The sequence below is a fragment of the Sciurus vulgaris genome, assembly GCF_902686455.1.
Source record: "Sciurus vulgaris genome assembly, chromosome: 1".
In the NCBI taxonomy this organism is placed as follows: Eukaryota; Metazoa; Chordata; class Mammalia; order Rodentia; family Sciuridae; genus Sciurus; species Sciurus vulgaris.
Window position 1 is genome coordinate 22,430,028 of NC_136461.1, and position 14,918 is coordinate 22,444,945.

Sequence of the window (14,918 nt, forward strand, 5' to 3'; positions counted from 1 at the left end):
TCTCAGTGGCTCAGGAAACTGAGGCAGGAGGATCTCGAGTTTGAAGCCAGCCTGAGCAATTTAGCAAAGGGCCTAAGCAACTCAGCGAGATGCTGTCTCTAAATAAAATACAAAAAAAGGGCTGGGGATGTGACGGTGGTTAAGTGCCCCTGAGTTCAATCCCTGGTAAAAACAAACAAACAACACAGAAGTTTGAGGCCAGCCTGGGCAACTTTAACAAGACCCTGTTTCAAAATATTAAAGGACTGAGGAGGTGGCTCAGTGTTGGGGTGCTTCTCCAGCATGGCTGCAGGCCCTGGGTTTAATCCCCAGCACCAGGGTGGGGAGAAAGCGACAGGAACCCAACGTATTCCCCATGGAAACGCCCTCTAACGCAGTCTTCTACGCTTACTCGGCACCAGTTTCCTCTCCTCCAAGCTGCCCCTGCCCGGGCCACGTTGCTCTCTCGCAGCTATTATCAGTTGCCTTTCATCTACTGTCCTCCACATTGACCACCTCTGCCTGCTCCTCCAGTGCGCGCCCGCTGGAACAGGAGCTCCTTGAAGGCAAGGTCTGCCTTGCTTTCCTCTGGGCCCTATGATCAGGCAGGGTAAGATCCCCTGCATCCGAAGGGGCTGCTGTGGAAGAGCAGGTGGCAGCTCCGCAGGTATTATTGGGGGAACATTTCCAAGATTCAGAGTCAAGTGGAAGAAGTAGAATGCTGCCATTTGTGTGAAAATAGGAAAAAAGAATATTTGTATAAATCGTCAAAGAACTGGTTATCTTTGGAATGATGAAGAAGAGATGTAAGTATATACCTTCCTGGAAACTTCTGGACTTTGTAACATAGTATGTGTTCATTAAAAAGTTAAAACATTTTAATTTCTTGGGCTGTATTACCAGAAAAGGATCCAGGGTGTCAGGATAGGATGCAGGGATTCATGTCAAAAGCACTGTCTGCCAGCTCGTTCTAAGCCAGGAACGGAACTGTCAGGAAGAGGCAGAGCCAGGAAGCAAAGAGGATTTGGAGCATCAGCCTAACACGCACTTAATCAGAAAAATAAATAGAAAGCTCTCCAAGGGATTGCGAAGCCAGGTTTGGGAACCCACTGATTTACTATGACCTTTGCGGGCTTTTTTTTTTTTTTTCTTTCTTTCTTTTTTGGAAAGAGAGGGAGCGCATCTTGAGAGGAAGAGATCAGTGCCCTAGAATGCATGCTAATGCTGAGATGGCCTTCAGCCTTGCTGGCTCTCACAGGGGGACATTTCCCTTAGGAGGTCTTTCTGACCCAGAGGGCAGGACAGGAAAACAGAGAAGAAAACACCATCTTTAATTAACCCACCTGCACAGAAACCAGGGGAGCCCTCCTGGCCTTGCAAGGTCCCAATGAGGAGAGAAACTGGTCCCCTTGCAAAAACCAGCTTATAAAAACAAAGGCTTCAAAGCACCAGTGGCTAGACCCGGCAGAGGCCTAGGGATGCGGGGAGTGAGGACTGCAGGCGGGACTGGCCTGTTGGCAGGGGGACAGCTCAGTTGTACGGAACTGTCCCTCTCTTGAGCTGTACCCACCAGTTGACGAGGCTGGCCATCTGGAACCTCGTTGTCTATGGTAGCCAGTTACTCCTGGGGCTGGTGCTTGGTGCATCACTGCAGCTGGGCTAGAGGGGCAGGGGCACCCCCCCAGTGAGATCAAGGAGGGAAGTGGGCACTATGGACAGGCTCAGGTGTGTGCAAGTCACCTCCACCGTCTGGGCTTCTCTCCAGTTCCCCCGGCCTCCCTCCTGCCCAGGTCTGCTTCCATCTCATAGATGAACAGCCTGATTCTCTTTTCTGTGAACTCACAGCCAGTGCATGTGTGGAGGGAAGTGGGAAAGAAAAGCTCCTGCCTCTGCTCGTACTTGTCCCAGAAGGGGTGGGTGCTGGTCCTCCTGACCCACCCCCCCATCAGTCACGCTCCCATTCTGCCCCTTCGGAGCGCCTTCTGGCCTTTTGGGGGGTTGCCTGCGGTCTGTAAACACTAGAGTCTGGGCAGCACTGACCCATCCTCTCCCTCTGGAACCACAGACCTTCTAAGTGGTGAGGTGAATGGAGCGACCCATCAGGGATGGGTGGGGATTGGGCTCATGGGGGCAGCAGACCTGGCCTGAGCGACCTGGAAGGGAGTTACACCCCACTTTCCTGGAGGAGAGAGCTTCAAAGGTTTGCCAAGGGTCTGCAGATGGTGAGTCTAGGAAGCTTTCCCTGGAGGTCAGGTTGAATTCAGGGCTTGGGCTCTGTCCTTCAGTTTCCCACCAAGAGAACACATGTGTATATTGCTTTAAGAGAGGCGCTAGTGGAGGCAAGTAGTGGAGATGTGTGTGTGGTGGAGTATCTGAGCTGGGGGGCAGGCTTGCAAACAGAATCCAGAGACCAGACACTGGGTTTTGGAATCAGAAACTAGAGTAAGTACACTATGTTCAAGGCCTGGCTCCACCAAAAACCTAGCTGTGTGGCCTCAAGCAAACCGCTTCACTTCTCTGGGCCTTAGTTAGCATGTCTGCGAAATGGAAATTATAAACCCAGCCTAGTCCAGGGGATTGAGTCAAATGAGAAAGAAGAGACCATCTGCTAAGGATCGTTTTAATCACTGGAGGGGAAGAAACTGAGACCCAGAGAGAGAAAGGGCTTTGCTAGATGTCACACAGGGTGTCAGTGACCGAGCTACGACTGGAACCCAGGACTCCTGCTCCTAGTTCCCGGTAGCTTTCCCCAGGGCTGGTGAACGTGTGATGAGATGGGGCGGGTCTGTCTGTCCTGCTGTTTTTCTCCGGACAAGGGGCAAGATGCCAGGTGAAGGGTGAAAGGGAGAGGTTGGAGAAAGGAGGAAGGCCCCGGCGCTCTCCAAGGCTAAGATAAAAAAAATACAAACCCCGCGACCCCCCTCCCCCGCCCCGCCCCTCCCAGCCCCACCCCGTAAGTTGGGGCTGAAGGGCCAAGTCCGAGTCCACTCTTCCGGCTGCAGATCCAGGCGGGGCCGCGCAGGCTGCAGTAGGTTCGCGAGCCGCCAGGGGGCGCGCCTGTCCATCTTGGCCGGTGCTCGCGGCCGCCGGGGTCAGTCCAGCAGCTAAGGGCGCGGCGCCGGGGTGGGCGCAGGGCGGAAGCTACCCCGACCTGCGGGAAACAAAGGCGGGTTAGGGGAGTACGTATGGGGCGGGAAGAACCGCTGCCCTCCCCGCTCTTCCGTCCCTTTCTTTTCCCGCCACTGACGTCCCTGTCCCTGTACCCCACCCAGCCCAGAGCCAGGACCCACGTGTACAGAGGCTGCAGTTGTAAATGCGACGTCTTCTGCGGCGCCTGGTATCCGTAGGAGTCAAAGCCACCGATGAAGTCAACTGCAGGAGGGGAACGGACACGTTAGGAGAGGCTGCGTCCTGAAAGGGAAGGGTGGAGGGCACCATCCCCCGGCCCCAGGAAGCCCGGCTGGAGAGCAGGACGGTGGGGCCGAGGAAGGCCTGACCCAGGACTCGAACTGGGGGCGGGGCCGTGCGGCCAGAACCCGAGGGAAGGGAGCCGACCCAGCAGGGGTCAGGCCCCCCGTGCCTGGAGCGCCTGGGAGGCGCGGTCCCAGAGGGAAGGCTCCTGGAGGCTAGACGATACCTCCTATGGGGTTGGGGCCAGACTGGGAAAGGGCGGGGTCGGGGCCCGGATCGGGCACCTGGATGGGCTGGCTGTACACACCCCTATCCACCCTGCCGGCTCCTCTCCGCCTCTAAAGGGGGAACCCGGCTGACCCTGGCTCCCCGCACCAAGTCCGGTTCCGGGCCCCTGTCCAGGGTGCTGAAAGGCGCGGCGCGGCGCCCGCCAGGCTTCCCCACCTCCCCGGGGCGCCTTACTCACAGCTGTCCTCCTCCTCCAGGAACACTTTGCTCACGTAGCAGGCGAACACGAAGCCGAACAGCTGGGGGAGGGGGCGACACATCAGGGGGGATAGGGAAGCTTTTCCTTGAGCCCCCAGCCCACCCCAACTTGCGAGGGGGGCTCCAAGGCCAACAAGTTCAAGTTAAATGCCTACACTTAAAAGTCAAACATACCTGATCCCATTCTTCACTCTGGGAGGGCGACTTCAGGTAAGTAATTACCTCTTTGCGCCTCAGTTTTCCCAGTTAGACCTGGGAAATGCCTTAATGGCTTAAGAGGAAAGAGGATTATGTGACTGTGTAGCAACTCTATTAGGTTGCGCTTGACTTTTTTTTTTTTTTTTTTCTTTTTCTTTTTTGGTACTGGGAATTTGGCCCTTACCACTGAGTGACATTCCCAGCACACACACACACCCCACCCTTTTTAAAAATTTGAGACAGGATCTCACTAAGTGGCTGAGGCTGGCCTCCAATTTATAATCCTTCTGCCTCAGCCTCCCACATTGTTGGGATTACAAATATCTGCCACCATGCTCAGCATTGTCATTCGCTTTTGTGAATAAAGGAAACAAGCTTGGAGAGGGCAAGTGACTTATCTAAGGTAACAGGGAGTGTATTAGGTATTGATACCCAGGATGGACTCGTGGTCTGATGCTTCGTCCTACTTACTGAACCTGTTCCCTGCAGGGGGATTGCAGCAGGAGAGAGGGGTGTCATGACATGGAAACAGATCCAGGCAGAAGCACAAGTAGCCTGGGAGAACCAGGTTTGTCCTCCCTTAACTGGGGTAAGGAGAGGGGCTGGGATGCAGGCCTGAACCTCTGGGAGTACCTATGGGGTGGGAGCAGGACTCACCGCCAGGAAGATCTGCAGTGCACTGCTGAGCGCTTCGATGTAGGGATAGTCAAGCAGGCATCCAGTGACAGAGATGACATGGTGGTCCTCCAGGGCCAGGCGGGAGTTCAGAACAGGGGTCACCAGGCAGCCTGGCCCATTCTCCATCCACCAGGAGCGGTGCAGGGATGTGTTGAAGGTCATGATGAAGTCCCGGTCCTGGGGGCAGAGGGGCCTGGGAGACTGAGTAGGCAGGGGTATCCTTCCCAGCCTCCACTTCTCACCTGGAGGAGACTAGAGCCTCCCATCTGGTTTGTAAGGGAACAGAGGACGCACCTGCAAGTCTACATTTGGCCACTAGGTGGCACTTGATGACCACGCTGGCACCATTTCCACAGAGAACATGGAAAGGGGCTGGTGTGACCTCTCAGGAGCCTCAGAACTTCAGAACAACACAAGGGACATTACCAGTGACAAGGTCCAATCCCCCAGGCATTGGTGAAACCCTCAATCAGGCCCTTTCACAGCAGCTCTGGTCCTCCACTGTTCTCCTGGTTGTATGACCCGGGCAAACCGCTCCTCTCTTTGATCCTTAGTCTTCCCATTGGTTACTCAGAGAAGGGGTTGGCCAAGATTGGACCTTACCCAGGCGGTGCAGCCCGGGTTCATTACTCTTGCGCTCCTTCAGCCAAGTCAAGATCCACTTAGATCTGTGATGTCATTTCATTCTCAGCAACCACATAAGTTGGGATTGCTACTATCTCCACTTACTAGAGGAAGAAACTGAAGTTCGGAGAGGACAAGCCAGGGTGACACTGCTGGACAAATCACAAAGCTGATGCTCTTATTCACGTATTTTGCCTCCTTCATATCTCAGAATACACAGTGTCTCTCTGGGTTTGCTTTTCTTAAAGTTAGACAACCCCACTTTCTTTAGTAGTTCTCCATGTGGTAGGATCTGCTCAATTTTTCCTGAATAAACACAAACTACTCAGTTTCCCTTCTGAAAAATATCGCTCAGCCCTGGATCTAAATCTTTGTCTAAACAGTACAATGTGCATGGAATTTTCACCTCCCTTGCTCTGAATACTCTACTGCTATTTATAGGGCCTAAGAGTAATTTCTGGGCCTGCACATACTGTTGATTTTTACTGAGCTGTGACTAACTGGGACCCTCAGCCCATCTTCACACAGATTGCTGTTTAATCTCAGAGAAATGCAAAGGAAACAAAAAAGGGGGAAGAAAGGGGGAAAAGGGGTATCCAGACTATTTAAGTGAGTACAAGAGGGAGGGAGTGTCTTGAAGAGGTGATGCTCTAGGTCTGTAGCACACTGGGAGACCTGGGGACAGGGATGGGAAGGGTCAAGCGCTGCCTAATGGCACTGCCCAGGCCTGAGGCTTACCTGGGACAGCTGTCCAACTTCCAGGTAGAAGCAGATGATGAACGCGTTCCAGCCAACCCAGAGCACCAGCCAGGCTGCATACTGGGGAAAGCAGAGGTGGGTTCAGGGGGCAGGGCTACCGAGCACTGCGACTCCCTGCTCTCCCCCAGCCGGTGGAAGGGTTGCTGGAGCTGCATCTGTGGCCCTGGGCCATTCAGGAGCGGTTGCAGAGCGAGGACGGAGGCAGTGACGAAGGGCCCGAGCCTTGGGGTGGCCCAGGGACCCCCTGGCCCCTCAGTTTCCCCACATCTCACATGTGACCACTTCTGGGGAGAGGAGTGTCCTGGGGGGGCTGTGAGCTGCTGCAGAGGGCAGTCTGGGAGCAAGGCCTTTGCCTGCAACCCCAGCGTTTGCCACCTGGCAGACCCTGGCACTGCCTGGGGGCCTGGTGCTGTCCTGAGGACTGGAGAGCAGTGTCCCCGAGTCAGGTGACAGAGCTTTGTTAGGCCCTGTTACCTGGCTCCTGAGAGCTGACCCTGTGGGAGGTGCGGAGAAGTCCTAGAGAGTGAGTGGGCTCTTGGTGACAGACACTGCATGCCATCATCACTGCGGGTATCAACAGGGTCAATTTCATGGAAAGCCTTTTCCCTCAAGACAGCCGTGGAAAGAGGTCACCGAGGATCCACAGGGTCCCTGGGTGAGCCTCGCTGAAAGCAGGACTTTGAGAGCCCAACAGAGACGAGGGCTTGGAAAGAGGAGGTGGGGAGGGTGCTGGGGACTCAGTCAGACCCTGGGCTCAGTGCAGGGAGCCTCTGACTTCCAGTCCTTGAGGAACATCTGTCGCCAAGGACAAAACCCAAGCCCCACCACTCTGAGAAACTCAACCTGAGGCCCATCCCTCCTGTGACTGTCCCCAGGGCTTCCTGAGGCAGCATGGTGAGGGGGCAGGAGCCTCGCCTGCAGACCTGATGCTCTGATCCCAGCTCTGCCTGCTAGCTGAGTGACCTTAGGAAGGTTTGTGCCCTTTCTGGACCTCAGCTTCCTCATCTGGAAAATGGGATGGTAGGACACACAGGGCCCACAGTGTGCCTGGCGCGTGCTAGGCACTTGCTAAATGGATTCTCTTGCTTATGCTTGGACTGTTTCTCTGGAAAATTCTTTAAGAAAAAATATCTACCTGGTCACTGAGCCAAGTGCCTTTGCGATCTGCATATTCAGCCCCGGGCTGAGGCCGATGCCAGTCCATCTGGAGACCCAGGGTTGAAGGGCCAGTGGGCAGGGGTGAGGACAGGGGCCAGGCTCGGGAAGGGGCTGGGTGAGTCATACCAGAATGAGGTACCGGGAGCGGTACTGCACGGTGCCGAAGATGCCCAGGATGACTGCCATGATGTGCAGGAAGTTGGCCAGGATGGGAGCCCACTGGTAGCCCAGGAAGTCGAAGATCTGCCGCTGCAGCGCGGCCACCTATGGGAGAGAGCGGCCAAGAGGGAAGGTCAGGGATTCCTCCTTGACCCTGTGTGGCAGGCGGTGGCAGTTCCCATGGCGATGGTCTCAGAGCCACCCAGCTCCTCCAGACCAGAGGGATGCTGGGAAGTGGGGGCGAGTCTGTAGGAGCGAGTGAGGTCCCAAAGCCCGCTTGGCACTTTGGGTGGGCTGGAGGGAGGCAGGAGCCAGAACAGCCACCTCCCTGCCCAGGATGCCTCTCCGCCGGGGTTGGAGCTCCCGCCCCTGCCCCACCTGGGCTGGCTGGTGGGTTCAGGACCCAGGCTGCCTCCCCAGCAGGTGAGGAAGAGGACTGAACCCCAGCCCTAGAGGGCCCAGGGAAATGAATGCCCGAGTCTGCTGCCAGTTGGACATTGTCCTGGCCCGTGGAGTCCCCAGGCCACAGAGGAGGGATTTTCTCACTCCTCTTCCCCAGGGAATTCTAGTAGGTCAGTTGCAAAACTGACCTCACATTCTTCCTTTTCCTATTCCCGTGCCCTCTGGCAGTTCCTCCCACGCTAATGCCAAGCTGGCTCCTGTGACTTTAGCAATGACGTGAGTGAAGGCTCAAGAAAGGCTCGCTCGAGCTTGCCGACCTGCGTCGCCTGTAACAGAGGCCACCTATCGAAGGAGCCCGAGCTGATCTGCTGGAGCATGAGAGCCACCTGCTGACAGCTAGTAACCATCAGACATGGGAGAGAGGCAGCCGAGGCCACCTGCCTGCTAGGCAGCCCCCCAGCTGCTCAGATGCAAGGCCCAGAGCAGGTCTGCCCCACGGGCCCACAGAATCATGAGCTAAACGAAATGACCATTTCAAAGCAAGACACTTTGGAGTGATTTGTTATGCAGCAAAGGCTAACTGATACACACAGGACTCAATCAACACTCCCTTCCAAACCCCGCTACCCAATCCCATGCAATCTTTTAGGAACAATCTTCAGGAACAGAGGTGTCAAGGATAACTATTGTGTTCAACCCTGTCCAACGTCCCTTATTCAGGTGACAGAGTATGTCTCTGTTTAGAGAGTTACCTCCCACCACGCTGTGGCCTGGGGAGGGCTGACCCCATTTCTAATTTCTGAGGCAGGCAGGTGCCTCAGGCCCTGCCAGACAGTCAGACACCATGCTGGGCTCAGGATGGCACTCGCCCTGGTGCTCTGACCCTGAGGAGCACTCTGGGCATTTGCTGGGACGCTCAGGACAGAGCCAGGATACCTGAATGGGGATGGCGTCAGCTTGGAGCTGTTGGTGGCCATCTTTGCCCCCCAGGAAGTTTGCCTGTCCGAGGAGGAAGCCAGGGCGAAGGGTCAGACAGAGCGCGGGAGGAAGATCACAGAGCGAGATCAGTGCCCGAGGCTCTTCTCCCTCTGGTACTTCTGAGGTGACTTTTCCTGCCAGGGAGTGGGAGGAGGTGGACCTGTCACCACCACACAGGTGCTAGAGTTTGGGCAGAGACCAAGGAAGCTGCAGGCTTGGGCAAGGGCTGAGCAGAGCCCGGTGGTGCCAGGACCAGCCCTGGCACTTCCCTGCCCGGCACCAGCCTGCTTCTTGTTGGTGACCCCTCCCAGGGCTCCAGAGTGTGAGCAGTCTTCCGAGCTCAGCCCTGCTGGGTGCTCCTTGACGGGCAGGCAGAGCTGGGACTGTGATCTCATTTTGAGGAAAGAGAACTTGAGGCTCAGAGAGGGGAAGTGAATTGCCCAAGGTTACGCAGCAGGTTGGTAGCAGAACAGGCCACCTGTCCCATCTTGGCACCACATCCTGCCCTTCCCGATTGGCACTGGCTTGGAAGTCAGGAGGTGTGGGTTCCAGTGGAAAGCCTGCCTGTGACTGCTGGGTGACTTTGGGCAGGTCGCCTTCCCTGTTGGGTCTTGGGCTCATCGCCCACACAGCCTTCGGTGCGTGAGATAATCCATCCTGATTTCAGGGTCTGCCGAGCTCGGGGGAAAGCCTCCCCGGACTTGGACCACAGTCTCTCCCTGCTGCTCCCCCTCTGGAACACGCCTCCCCACTTCTGTTCTTCCCCTTGTACCTGACTCCAGCTGCGTTAGCAGTGGATGATCTGGTGTCCCCCTTGATATTTTGACTCAGCAGCTATCTGGTCCAAGGGAGGAAGGTCCCCACCAGAGGGCGAGGGAGGCAGCTATGACAGAGTTGCCCCTGCTTGCGGTGTAGCTGGGGAGACATCCTGCCCAAACATGTCCCCTTGAGAGAGACCACCACTGGCCCTTGCTCCAAACCCCTCTCCGTTCCTGTGCCCACGGTGGAAGGAGCACCATGGTGTCTTGTTGGCTTGTTTTGTTTTGAAAGCAGCAGCAGCTCTGGAGTCACTCAAACTCGGGTTCAAATTCCACCTCTGCTGTGTGACTCAGGGCAAGTCACTTTCCCTCTCTGAAACTATTTCTTCAACTATATATAGAAGATAATCCCTCCCCGAGAAGTTGCAGAGAGGATATAGAAACATCACACGAACTAACACAATTAGAAGTGATAAACGGTGGCTAATGAACAGCAGTCTTAACAGTTTAAGTCTTTAACAGTTCCTAGTTTGGCCCTAAAGGCCCACCAGGATCTGGTGCAATCCTTCATTTCCTGTCAGCTCCTGCCTCTAAGCAGCTGAGAAATGGTTGCAGTCTCACCTGTACTTCCTTTCCTTTATCTAAGTCCTCCTTGGTCTTTGAAGGGGAGCTTGATCTCCTTTGGGAGGAAGGCCTTTCTGAGGGCCCAGGGGGCCAGGGCTGGCTCTCTGTCTCCACAGTGCCTAGGCCGTCCTCCACCCTTGCAGCCAGCCACCCTGGGCTCCTTCCCGCACAGCCCACTCGTCCGTCCATCAGGCATCTCACACACCCTCATCCATCCGGGTTCTTCACTGAGGCAGCCACAGAGCACTTAGTCTCTGGCAGGCCCTGGGCTGGCCCTGGAAAGCCAAAGTGAGGAGTGGCCCTGCTCTTTGGGAACTCGGTCCTAGAGGAGGTGGACAGGAAATCACAGTACAAACCAGAGTGGGCAGTGAGAGGCCGGGCAGGCCTCAGGGAGACGCCCGAGGGTGCTTCTGGCAGGGGTGTAGCTCAGCATGTGCAAAGCCAGGGGTTTGACCCCAGAATAGCAAGTGAGATAAATCAAGCCGGCCGCAGAGGCGCGCACCTGTAATCCCAGCTCCTTAGGGTGCTGAAGCAGGAGGAATCACAAGTTCAAGGCCAGTCTGGGTAAAAAGGACTGGGTGGAGTTCAACGGTAGGGCGCTTGCCTAGCCTGGCTGAAGCCCTGGATTCAATACTGAAAGAAAAAATACATATATACCTTTTTAAAAATTGAAATTGTGACTTATAAAGAATATCAGTTCTAAAGTTTTATTCTTATTATTTGCGGTGCTGGGGATGGAACCCCCGCCTTGTGCAAGCTAGGCAAGCCCTCTACCACTGAGCGAAAGCCCAGCCCTGAAAGCTGTTCTTTTTTTTTTAGAAAACCATGTCAAATATTCCAGAACTTCTGCTTGTGTGGCAGTGATATGCAGCTAATTAGCAAACACTGATAAGAAGAAAACAGGAGGACTATCTTCCCCATCTGGTCGCACCAGCTTAGAAACAATAATTGGAAGGTTGTGGTGACTGTAAATCACCGGCGGCTGCGTGTGTCTTCCTTACTTTGATGCAAGAAATGGTGCAGAAGCTTCCTCGCCCTTTGCGAAGAACTCAAACGCACGTGCACCGAGGAAAAAGCCAGCTTTGGGGGCATATTTTTACCTGGTCGGCATGCAAGCCAGGCCGCGCAGGCTTCTCGAATCTCTCCTAAGGGGCCAGGAGCTAAGTTCCTTGGAGAGAGGACAACCCATGCAGAGGAAAGTGGGCCACCACCCCTGCCACCAAGGAACTTCCACGTGCTGGGCAAGTGCTGTCCTGCCCAGCCCACCCCGCGCCTTTTCTAAAATACAAATCTCACCACAGACATGTAGGATCCCAAGCCCAGAAGATGAGTCCAAGAGTGACAGGTAAGGACAAGTCCCTGTGGCCTCACAGCCCTGCCATACCCACAGGGTAAGACCCTTACTCCTGCCCATCAGTTGTCCACCCTTGACCTCCAGGAGGCTTGATTGCCTGTCCCTGACCTCACCGCCCTTTCCTAGCGGCTCCCTGAAGCCTCTCGTGTATGGTGGCCAGGCGAGGCCTTCCAGGGAGACTGCTCCTCTTCTCTCCTCCCACAGTCTTCAGGCCTGGACGTGGGGTGCGATGCTCTGGGGTCCCCACGCTGCTTGCAGTAGAGATGATGTGGCCTGAGGTCATCCTGTGTCCCTCTCCCTCGTCCACCTCGTCCACTGCTGGTCTCGACAGCCATGGGCTTCTCTCTTTTTTCCCTCTAGTACTGGGGACTGAACCCAGGGTGCTCTGCCACTGAGGTACGTCCTCGGCCCTTTTTATTTTGAGACAGGTCTTGCTAAGTTGCCCTGAACTTGGGATATTCCTGCGTCAGCCTCCAGAGTAGCTGGGATGGGCCACCATGCCTGGCTTTGTGCCCTCTTTGAGAATGAGTTAGCCCCTGCCTCCTTCTGGCCCACTTCAACATCGGGCCCACCCCATCCAGCCCCTTGGCCTCAGTCTTTCAGACGCCTTCCCCTGCTTTATGGTGTGGATATGAGGTGTCCCCCACAGCTCCCTCGTTAATGCAGTCGGAGGAAAGACGAGATCACAGCAGGCGATCGCACCCCTGATGAGGCCAACTCTGACCTGATCGGTGGGCTCATCCATTGGGTGGATTAAGAATCCGAATGGACTAGGGGGTGGTAACCATGGGCGGGCGGGGTATGGCTGGAGGAGGTGGGTCACTGCGGCTGTGCCCTCGGGTATTATATATTTTGTCCCTGGCTTCTTCCTGATCTCTCTCCTGGCTGCCAGGAGCTCATGGCTCTCCCCTGTCCCCCTCTTCTGTTCTGCCTCACTTCTGGCCCAAGGTGATGGAGTCAGATGACTATGGACTGAGACCTCTGAAACTGTGAGCCCAAAATAAACTTTTCCTCCTCCAAATTGTTCTTATTGGAATTTTGGTCACAGTGACAAGAAAACGTAACACCATGGCCTTGCCCTGCACTTCCATCTCAGCATGTCGTCACCTCAACTGCCGTCTCTACCGTCTCCAATCTTGCAGCCCCTCTCGGCTGGCTTCCAAACACCACGCAGGGCGACAGGTCCTCTCGTGCCGCCGGGACGTCGTGATCCCTGCAGCCTAGAGCTTGTCCTCCTCCACCTGGCCACCACAGCTGTCCAGAAGAGCCCACAGCTGGAGAGACCCAGTGACTAGATTCCCCAGTGACTGTACGGCAGTCCAGCAAGCTGGAAAAGGTCACTCAGGGTCCACCGCAAGTCCACACTCAATGGCTTCCAGAGGGTTCCCGATAACGTCCCACTACTCGGCCACGGTCTCAGATCCTCCAGTGTGCTCGGCCCTCCTGGAACCCCTCCAGCACCCTCTCTGGCGGCCTGGTCTCCCCTTCTGTCTGTAACCAGCCCAGGCTGGTCCTGCATCTGCACGTGGCACCCAGCTCCTCCCTCTCAGGAGCCACACCACCCATGGCCCCCTTCTCTCCCCAAAACTCAACGTCCCCTCTCCCAACATCCTTCCCACTGGCTCCTGGACCCACTCAAGCGCCTCCTACTGAAAAGAAAAGAGCCCATCCCTCCGCTGTGCCTCGCCCCCCTCCACCCTCCTCTCTGCGTCCTGCCTGTCCCTCCTCTGAACACTACAGCCTGGCTTTCTGCTCAGACTCCGGACTCATTCTCACTGAGGTCACTGCAGCCTGCATGGTCACCGAGTCCAGCAGACGCATTTCAGAGCTCAGTTTTCTCATCTCTCTTGCCCCCAGATGTCCCCTCCTGGGGGAAACACTCTTCTCGGGCTTCTGTCCCAGAGGCAGGATGACCTACGGTTAGGAGCAGAGCCCGAGTGTGGACGCTGGTGCCACTGAATATCATACGACTCTGGGCAAGCCACTAACCTACCTGTGCCTCAGTTTCTTTGCCAAGAAAATGGGCATGATTTACTCATAGGGTCGTAAGGAGAGTCGAGCCAGTATTATTTAACATTATATAATTATATTCTTTTTCTGAAGTCCCTGCCTCCTGCCACGTTTATTTTTCCATGGCACTGGATTGAACCCAGGAGCGCACACATGCTAGGCAAGTGCTGTACCACTGAGCCACATTCCCCGTCCTTTTTATTTTTCATTTATTTGGTACTAGGAATTGAACCCAGGGTGCTTTACCACTAAGCTACATCCCAGGCCTTACTGACTAGCTGAGGCTGGGCTCGAACATGCAATCCTCCTGCCTCCTGAATTGCCGGGGTCACAGGTGTGCACCACCATGCCTGGCTTTTCTGTGGGACTTCTCAGCCACTGTGCCATCCACTCCTATAGACTGTCCTTTTCCTGCCCAGATGGTGAGATCTGCCAAGGCAGGAATTTCTGCTGGTGTTGTCCACCGTGGTATTTCCAATAGTGCCCGATGCACTACAGGTGCCAAACTCTAGACGGATCCTGCCCTGCCCATCTACTCCCGATTTTGGGGTGACTCGTTCTCCTGTGTGGTCAGGTCCTTATATATCAGAGGGCCTCAGGGTCACAAGCTGGCCCTTCTTGGGCGCCATGCATCCAGGACACACACAACCACCTAAGCTCCAGAACCTGTCTGCTCACTTGCCAGCCTCCAGCCCCTTGAAACCCAGCCCCTCACCAGGTGGGTCCTCATGGACGTGATAATACCCAAACCTGGTCCATACCCAGTGCTTGGGTCCCCTGGTGAGCCCAGCTGCATAAGCTGAAAACCCCAACTTCAGGTCCCGGCTTCCATCCCGCTGTCTCAACCATGTCCAGGTGTCAGCGAGGGCTGGCTCTTGATCTTCCAAGTCCCTCACATCACCTACTGCCTCCATCCATCTTCTCTCACGAGGCAACACCAACTCCTCCTCGGCCTACTTCAAGGCCGAACGTCCCTCTCCTCTCCAGAGTGAAGCCCCAGCTCCCCTGCTGCCCCTCCCCCTGCCCTTAGCACCCCACCCCCATCCCTGATTATTTATTTATCGGGTAGCTGCCAGCGGAGGGGGATGCTGTTGCCATGGGAACCTCAGCCCCAGTCAGGGCTGCCTCTGTTCTCAGTAGGATGCTCTTGTCTGTCTAGACGCCAACCCCAGGAGCCCAACTCCAGGTTGGGGGTGGGGGCGGAGGATGAATAATACGGATGGGATCCACCCCAGCCCCAGGAAGCTGCCGGGCGGAGGGCAGGGAGAGGGCTGGGCTCAGGGCCATGGGACCCATCAGAAACCTCTTGTGCCCAAGTCCTTGCCAGCCAATTCTGCAAG

General features: G+C 55.7%; 1 protein-coding gene across 2 annotated transcripts in view; it reads right to left on the reverse strand.

The window, feature by feature from the left end:
• Window positions 1-1,291: 1,291 nt before the first annotated feature.
• The window catches only part of NKAIN1 (sodium/potassium transporting ATPase interacting 1), a 42,264-nt gene continuing 28,637 nt past the window's right edge, over window positions 1,292-14,918 (reverse strand). Inside the window, exons 2-7 of one of the 2 annotated variants that reach the window (XM_079115069.1) lie at window positions 7,420-7,557; window positions 6,115-6,195; window positions 4,732-4,929; window positions 3,857-3,917; window positions 3,270-3,351; window positions 1,292-3,130 (exon numbers count right to left, since the gene is read on the reverse strand). In XM_079115069.1, coding sequence (XP_078971195.1) covers window positions 3,121-3,130; window positions 3,270-3,351; window positions 3,857-3,917; window positions 4,732-4,929; window positions 6,115-6,195; window positions 7,420-7,557 — 570 coding nt within the window. In that variant the 3' untranslated portion in view covers window positions 1,292-3,120. Of the gene's footprint in view, window positions 3,131-3,269; window positions 3,352-3,856; window positions 3,918-4,050; window positions 4,148-4,731; window positions 4,930-6,114; window positions 6,196-7,419; window positions 7,558-14,918 lie in introns of those variants that run through there. The other variant, XR_013759856.1, reaches the window with a different exon arrangement.